At 61.9% G+C, this 8184-nt stretch overlaps 2 protein-coding genes and 1 long non-coding RNA gene across 3 annotated transcripts; all 3 read left to right on the top strand.

The window, feature by feature from the left end:
* Positions 1 to 535: 535 nt before the first annotated feature.
* On the top strand, positions 536 to 1756 carry LOC131501883 (uncharacterized). Its single transcript, XR_009256917.1, has 3 exons — positions 536 to 792; positions 1390 to 1492; positions 1649 to 1756. It is a non-coding gene; the product is annotated as an uncharacterized LOC131501883 (long non-coding RNA).
* Positions 1757 to 1779: 23 nt separating this feature from the next.
* Positions 1780 to 3585, top strand: LOC131501884 (melanoma-associated antigen 9-like). Its single transcript, XM_058712329.1, is given in 3 exon segments — positions 1780 to 2122; positions 2159 to 3034; positions 3036 to 3585. Coding segments are annotated over 3 exon segments (1107 nt in total). The 5' UTR covers positions 1780 to 1948; the 3' UTR covers positions 3093 to 3585.
* Positions 3586 to 5027: 1442 nt separating this feature from the next.
* Positions 5028 to 6643, top strand: LOC131501886 (melanoma-associated antigen 9-like). The gene has a single exon (XM_058712330.1). It carries the CDS (start codon positions 5165 to 5167, stop codon positions 5447 to 5449), a length of 285 nt encoding a protein of 94 aa, XP_058568313.1. The 5' UTR covers positions 5028 to 5164; the 3' UTR covers positions 5450 to 6643.
* The last annotated feature ends 1541 nt before the right edge of the window (positions 6644 to 8184 follow it).

Raw genomic sequence — 8184 nt, forward strand, 5'->3', positions numbered from 1 at the left:
AGGGGAGGAGGGCCCAGGTGCTGTCAGGAGACCAGGTCCACCCCAGCCCAGAGCTACGAAGTCAGTCCGTGCCGCAGGCCCGGGGAGCCCCTGCATCGGGTGGCCAGAGGTGGCGGGCGCCCCGTCACTGAGCCTGGGCGGTGCGTCCCAGAGACCTTCGGACCCCGATCTGAGGGGCACGAGTTCCCTTCGTCAGCGGCCACGCGCCCAGGCCATCCCCGGGGTGCAGGAGGCCACGGAGGGAACACCAAGGGAGGGACTCCGACCCCCAGAACGGTGGCCCCGGCCCGGAAGGCGACCCCTAGCGGCAGCCTAGGGAAGCCCCTAGTGGGAATAAGGGCCCGCGGGGTGTCTGGACTTCCGCATCCGGGTCTCAGGAGACTGGCGGGGCGGGGTGGGGCGGGGCGGGGCGGGGCGGGGCGAGGGGGCCTCGGCGTCGTCGGCGTCTTCCGGCCGCGCCTGGAATCCCGTCAGGCATCCCTTCAGGCGCGGGAAGGGCGCCGAGCCTCGTGGGCTTCGAGGTGAGGCCCAGAGGGAGGAGCGAGGGAGCCGGGACCCAGAGGGGAATGAGTCCGGCGGTGGGGGCGGCGGTGGAGGCCGCAGGGTGGCGCGACCACGACGACTGTGACCAGGGCGTGAGGCGTGGGCGGCCTCGGGCTCTGGGTCCCAGCCCGACTGAGAGCTGGTTGCGCGCGAGGAGCCGGCGTCAGGCGGCAGAGCCCGAGGCCCAGGCCGCCCAGGGAGTCCGGATGGGGACGAGAGGACAGGGCTGAGGGACCCCAAGGAACCCATGTGAGCCCCTGCCATCGGCCCCGGGCCTCCCCGGACTTGGTCGCCTCGTGCGACGCCAGCCGCCTTGGCCCGGACCTCGCCGGGCCGGGAGGGCTCTGGTGGGAGGCAGCGGGCCCGGGGCTCCCCGGGAGAGCCCTGCGGGAGGACGGCCGGAGGCCCCTTGGACCCCAGCCCCGGGGCCGCCGTCGGAAAGCCGCCCCCGCGGTGGGGCCGGGTGAGGGGAGGGCCTGGGTGTGCGGGGCTGGACCCCGGTCAGCCGAGGCAGGATCCCGGGCCCTGGCCGGGGTGCAGGGGAGAGAGGAGGCGCTGCCTCCCAGCCCAGGACACCCACGTAGGGCCCAGGAGGCCTGCCCTGCCGCTCGGGTCCGCTCTGGCTGTCAGCGGAGGCCCAGAAGGGGCAGGTCCAGGCTGGATGGGGTGGGGGCTCCCGGGGTGGGGTGGCGGCCAGAGTCCTGGCCAGAATCTCCTGGCCGCAGTGGGGGGTGGGGGCCCGGGGCGGTGCACGCGGTCTGTCCCCACCCTGAGACCCTGAGGTGCCCCCTCCCTCCCTCGCTCCCTCCGTCCCTCCCTCCCTCCCTCCCTCCCTCCGTCTTCCAGGGGCTCGGAGAGCTCTGGAGTTGAGGCCTTGGTCTGAGGCAGGAGTCCCGAGGTCACAGAGCAGAGGAGGCGCGGCCGCGTGCCAGTCGGTTGTCCAGGCGAGGTGCGTGCTCCGCGCGTGGGGCCGGGGGCTCGCCCATCCCACCCCAGAGGGGACCCGTCGGCCCCCAACCCCCACGCGGCCCCGCTCTCAGGCCTGGGAGCTCGGGCTCTGTGGGCTGGGCCTCCCCCTGAGGAGCCACCCCTCTTCTGTCTTCAGGGTCTGGCGACCATCATGCCCCTGTGTCAGATGAGTGAGCTCTGCAAGGCCGAGGAGGAGCCCAGACAGGCCCCGCTGCCATGGGATGTACCGCTGTGGGAGGCGGAGGACGAGGAGGTGGAGGTGGTGGAGGTGGAGGTGGTGGAGGTGGAGGAGGTGGAGTTGGAGGTGGAGGTTGAGGTGGAGGACGTGGAGTCGGAGGAAGAGGAGTTGGAGGAGGAGGAGTTGGAGGTGGAGTTGGAGGTGGAGGACGTGGAGTCGGAGGAAGAGGAGTTGGAGGAGGAGGAGTTGGAGGTGGAGATGGAGGTGGAGGACGTGGAGTCGGAGGAAGAGGAGTTGGAGGAGGAGGAGTTGGAGGTGGAGTTGGAGGTGGAGGAGGTAGAGTCGGAGGAAGAGGAGTTGGAGGAGGAGGAGTTGGAGGTGGAGGTTGAGGTGGAGGACGTGGAGTCGGAGGAAGAGGAGTTGGAGGAGGAGGTGGAGTTAGGGGAGGAGGTGGAGTTAGGGGAGGAGGTGGAGTTGGAGGAGGAGAAAGCAGAGGAGGAGGAGGAGGGGGGCCCATCTCCCTCCTCCTCCTCCTCCTCCTCCTCTTCCTCCCTGTCCTCCTCCTGCTCTGTCCTCATTCTGGTCCCCCTGGAGGAGGGATCTGCTGCTGCCCGGTCCCCGAGTCCTCCCCAGAGCCCTCGGAGCACCTGCCCCTCCCCCAGTGCCATGGCAGGCGCTCCGGGGAGCCAGTCCCACCAGGGCTCCAGCAGCCCCGATGAGGAGGGGTCGAGCACCTGGGGGGCCCCGGCAGGGGCCCAGGCCTCGCTCCCAGATGCGCTCCGCGTGAAGGTGGCCGGCCTGGTGCTGCTTCTGCTCCTCAAGTATCGCACCAAGCAGCCGACCACACGGGCGGAGATGCTGGCGGCGGTCAGCCAAGATGACCGGGACCGCTTCCCCGTGATCTTCCGCCGAGCCTGCGAGTATCTGCAGCTGGTCTTTGGAGTCGACGTGAAGGAAGTGGACCCCCGCGAGCACTCCTACGTCCTGGTCAGCATCCTGGGCCTCAGCTGCGATGGGACGCCGAGTGGTAGGGACGGCATGCCCAAGACCAGCCTCCTGGTGCTGGTCCTGTGGGTGATCCTCCTGGAGGACGACCGTGCCCCTGAGGAGGCGGTGTGGGAAGCGCTGGGGGTCATGGGGGTGTATGCCGGCAGGGAGCACGTATTCTATGGGGAGCCCAGGGAGCTGCTGACCGAAGTCTGGGTGCAGGAAGGGTACCTGGAGTACCGGCAGGTGCCCGGCAGCGAGCCCGCACGCTACGAGTTCCTGTGGGGTCCCAGGGCCCACGCAGAAACCAGCGGCGTGCAAGTGCTGCAGCACATCCTCGCGGTCAACAGCAGGCAGCCCGGGGTCTCCGTGTCTGTCCGAAGAGGCTGTGAGCCATGAGGAAGAGCGGGCCTGAGCCCGAGGGGCAGCCGGGCCCGTTCCCGCCTGGGGTCGAGCAGCTTCTCCTGCGGGGCACGAAGCCAGGCCACTTCTCCCCTGCGAGTGCGAGCAGAGCGGGCGCTGGGCGTTGTGAGTAGTGGAGGGCCAGGGCGGCTTGGGGGAAAGCGGGGCCAAGAGCACGTTTGGGTGGGTTCTTGTTCTCTGTCTACGTGGCCTCGGAAATCGATCTTTGTTTCCTCGAGGAAGTTTTCAGATGTTGTTCCTTGTCATAGAAGGTTTCGTGAGCTTCGGGCTCAGCGTGGGAGTGGCACCCACGCCACAGGTGTTCGAGAGTCAGAGTTTTGCCGTTTGGTGCAACGAGCTGGGAACCCTTCCGTCCTCGCTCGGGATCCAGAAGGGAATCGCGGTGCCTGGGCTGGGCACAGACAGGGATGTCTTGCAAACGTGAAGACCTTGGCAGTAAACGGATGGTTTCAGGACATGGAGAAGTAAAAGATGTTCGTTCTTGCTTCTCGTCCCTTGTCGTCTGTCATTCTGGACAAGGGACATAGAGATGTGTGCCTGCCTTTGGTTGGGTCTCCAAGAAAGGAGGAGACACTCGATCTGAGCAGAGGTCCCCAGCTCACTGGGACATTTGTGGCCGGACATTCGCCGAGCTCTGCTCACTCTCGGAAGGGCCCTGTGTTGGCAGTGAGGACACTAGGAGAGGCAGGACACGTCTCGCCCATAGGTGACTATCTAGCAGCTGCGGTCCCCATGGGAAGGCAGGGAAAGGTCCCCTAAGAGGAGCAGAAGAAATGAAAGAAGGCTGAGGCGGTGGGGCTCCAGGGGGGGGAGCCCTGCAGTGGAGATGCCCTGCCCGAGCCAGGCTGGCCTGGGATCTCGGTTCAGTGCGATGCCTTCCGGGCAGCTGATCACAATGTAGCGGGGAGGGGACAGTGGCTGCGGTGGGCTCCCTGCCTCTGTCTCCAGGAAGTCGGGGAGTGAGAGCCTGGATCTGAGGCGCACAGACTCAGCTGTGCAGAGGGCGGGGGCACGGCCCGAGCCGGTCAGAGTCAAGGTGAGGATCCCGGAAAGGATGGTGACAGAGGTGGGGGCCTCGGTCTGGGATGCCTGGTTCGGGCCGGCAGAGAGAAGGGGCCCGGCCGGGCAGCAAGGCGTGCACGTCGACATGTGAGGGAGCACGGCCGGCCCCCCATCCCGGAATCCAGGTCAGTCCAGCCGGCAGCCCGAGAGACCCCGGCAGGGTGGTCAGGCGGAGCCCTTCTCCCAGCGGGGCTAAGGGTGGTAGACTCGGGGCCCCAGAGGGACGGGCCCAGGCTCTTCCTGGAGCTGGTGTCTGGACCTGAGGGAGAGCGGTAGGGCCTACTACACCCACCCACCCCGGGTAGAGGCGCTCAGGCCCCGCTGAGGCCCCGGGGTTTCTGGAGAGGGCAGCCGCAGGCTGCGTCCACTCAACTGTACCTCGGGGGTTTGAGGGAGCTGAGGACCTTGGGGTGAGGGACAGGATCCCAGGTCAGAAAGGGCAGGGGCACGGGCCGGGCTAGGGAGTCCAGGTGGGGACATGGGGGGAGGACCGAAGGACTCAGGTCCCTAGGACACACAGAAGGAACCTGCCAGAGTTTGGGCACCCGCGTCCTTCTGTGAAGGGCCATGGGCAGGATGGGCATTTGGGTGGACAAGTCGGGCCAGACTTCCACAGCGGAGTCTCACAGACACGGGGTGTGTGTGTGTGTGGGCGGGGGGAGGCGGCTGGGACACCTCAAGTGGGCAGAGGGCAGGGCCTGGGTCCTGTGGCCATTCTTGGCGAGGATGCAGAAGGAGGACAGAGGGAGCCTGGGCCCCTCAACAGAGTCAGTCTGAGCCTTCCGAGTGCCTGCCCCTCCCCCGCTGACATGGCAGGTGCTCCGTGGAGCCAGTCCGATGAGGACCCCAGCAGCCCCGATGAGGAGGGGTCCAGCAGCAGAGGGGACCCAGGAGGAGCCCAGCCCTCGCTCCCAGACGCATTCAGCCTGAGGCTGGCTGACCCGGTGGCATTCCTGCTCCTCAGGTATCGCACTCAGCAGCCGACCGACCACACAGGCGGAGATGCTGGCGGCGGTCAGCCAAGATGACCAGGACCACGTCTCCGTGATCTTCCGCCAAGCCTGCGAGTATCTGCAGCTAGTCTTTGGTGTTGACGTGAAGGAAGTGGACCCCAGAGACCACTCCTTCTTCCTGGTCACCATCCTTGGCCTGATATGTGATGGGATGCTAAGCAGTAGGCAGGGCATACCCACGGCCAGCCTCCTGGTGCTGGTCTTGGGGGTGGTCCTCCTGGAGAACAACTGTGCCCCTGAGGAGGAGGTGTGGAACGTGCGGGCTACCAACTGAGACCTACTCTGATGACAACGTGACCTAGGGGCAAGAAATCAGGACGCGTTATCAGGGCATACGTGAGCAGCACCAACTAACCAGCAGGATCAGTTGGAAGAGACCAAAGTGGGAAGTGTGTGGCCACCATGAATAAAAGGGGAGCTAACAACTGAAAACCAACTCTGAGGACAACGTGACTTGGGGGCAAGAAAACAGGACTTTGTTTTGGGGCTTATCTGAGCAGGACCAACTAACCAGATGGAACAGTTGGAAAAGACCAAAGCAGAAAGTGGGTGGGGGGGGGCTACCAACTGGGATCCTACTCTGAGGACCACTTGATCTAGAGGACAAGAAAACAGGACTCTTTGCTCGGGCCTCAATGCGCAGGACCAACTAACCAGCAGGAATATTTGGTGGAGACCAAAGATGGGAGTGTGTGCTGGGGAGGGGTGGCTGGAGTAAAACGGGGGCTACCAACTGGAACCCTACTCTGAGGACAACTTGACCTGGGGGAAAGATAAAAGGACTCATTGTTGTGGCCTATTTGAAGAGGACCAACTAGCCGGCAGGAGCAGGTGGAAGAGACCGAGGCGGAACTTTGTTGGGGGTAGGAATAAACGGGGGGCTACCAACTGAGAAACTACTCTGAGGGCAACTTGAACTGGGGGCAAGAGAACAGGACTCTTTGTTGGGGCCTATCTGAGCAGGAACACCTAATCAGCAGGACCAGTAGGAAGAGACCAAAGCAGGAACTGTGAGGGGGGCAGCAGGAATAAAAGGGGGGCAACCACCTGAAACCATTCTCTGAGTAGAACTTAACCTGGGGGCAAGAAAAAAGGACTCTTTGTTGGGGCCTATCTGTGCCGGAGCAACTAACCAGCATTAACATTTTGAAGAGACCAATGCAGGAAGTGGGGGAAACGAATAAAAGGGAAGGCAACCATCTGAGACCCTATCCTGAACACAATTTGACCCGGTGGCAAGAAACCAGGACTACTGGTGCGTGTCTATCTGAGCAGGACCAACTAAGAAGTAGGAACAGTTGGAGGAGACCACAGCGGGAAGAGGGGGAAGGGAACAAAGGGGGACTAAACACTGAAACCCTACTTTGAAGACACCTTGACCTGGGGCAAGAAAATAGGACTCTTTCTTGGGGGCTATCTGAGCCGGACCATCTAACCAAAAGGAACAGTTGGAAGAGACCAAAGCGGGAATTGGGTGGGGTAGGAATAAAGGGGGGCTAACAACTGAGACCCTACTCTGGGAACAGCTTGACCTGGGGGCAAGTCAACAGGACTCTTTGCTGGGGCCTATCTGAGCAGGACCAACTAACCAGCAGGAACAGTTGCAAGAGACCAAAGCGGGAAGTGGGGAGGGGCAGGAATAAAAGGGGTGCTACCAAGTGAGACACTACTCTGAGGACAATTTGACATAGGGGGCAGGGAAACAGGACTCTTGGTGGTGCCTATCTGAGCAGAACCAACTCATCAGGAACATTTGGAGGAGACCAAAGCAGGAAGTGAGTGTGTGTGTGTGTGTGTGTGTGTGTGTGTGTGTGTGTGTGTGGAGGTGGCAGGAATGAAAGGGGGGCTACAAACTGAAAACCAACTCTGAGGACAAATTGACCTGGGGGAAGAAAATCAGTCTTTGTCGGGGCCTATCAGAGCAGGTCCACTTAACCAGAAGGAACTGTTGGAAGAGATCAAAGTGGGAATTGGGGGAGGACAAGAATAAAAGGAGGGTACAAACTCAGACACTACTCTGAGGATAACTTGACCTAGGGGGCATGAAAACATAACTCTTTGTTTGCCCTATCTGAGCAGGAACAATTAACCGGCAGGGACATTTGGAAGAGACCAAAGTGGGAAGTGAGGAGGCAGGAATAAAAGAGGGGTACCCTCTGAAACCCTACTCTGAGGACTCCTTGACCAGGGAGCAAGAATATAGGACTTTTTGTTGGGGCCTATCTGAGCAGAACCAACTAACAAGCAGGAATACTTGGAAAAGACCAAAGCAAAATGTGTGGGGTGAGGCTGCGAGTATAAAGGGGGGGCTACCAACTGAGACCCTACCTTGGGGACAGCTTCATCTAGGCAGCAAGAAAACAGGACTTTTCATTGGGGCCTAAGCAGAGCAAGGATCCAGCAGGGACATTTGGAGCAGACATAAGCGGGAAGTTGGGATGTGCAGGAATAAAGGCAGGGCTACTGCCTGCAACTCTACTCTGAGGACAACTTGACTTGGGGGCAAAAAACCAGGACTCTGTGTTGGGGCCTATCTGAGCAGGATGTACTCATCAGCAGGAACAATTGGACGAGACCAAAGCAGGAAGTGCGGGGCGGGGGGCAGGAATGGGTGGGGGGGCTACCAACTGAGACCCTACTCTGAGGGCAACTTAACCTAGGGGGCAAGAAAACAGGACTCCGTGTTGGGACATAGGTGAGCAGGACCAACTAACTAGAAGGAACAGTTAGAAGAGACCAAATAGGGAAGTGTGTGGGGGGTGGGAATAAAAGGGGAGCAACCAACTGAGACCCGACTCTGAGGACAACTTGACTCAGGAGGCAAGGAAACAGGACCCTTTGTTGGGGGCCTACCTGACCAGGAACAACTAACCAACAGGAGCAGTTGGAAGAGACCAAAGCGAGAAGTGAGGGAGGGGCAGGAATAAAAGGGGGACTACCAACTGAGAACTTACTCTGAGGACAACTTGTCCTGGGGCAAGAAAACAGGACTCTTGGTTGGGGCCTATC

Source organism: Neofelis nebulosa, chromosome X (assembly GCF_028018385.1).
Source record: "Neofelis nebulosa isolate mNeoNeb1 chromosome X, mNeoNeb1.pri, whole genome shotgun sequence".
NCBI lineage: Eukaryota > Metazoa > Chordata > Mammalia > Carnivora > Felidae > Neofelis > Neofelis nebulosa.

What these genes read in the sequence shown, in the direction of transcription:
- LOC131501886 (XM_058712330.1), top strand. Translation starts at nt 5,165, where the DNA reads ATGCTGGCGGCGGTCAGCCAAGATGACCAGGACCACGTCTCCGTGATC.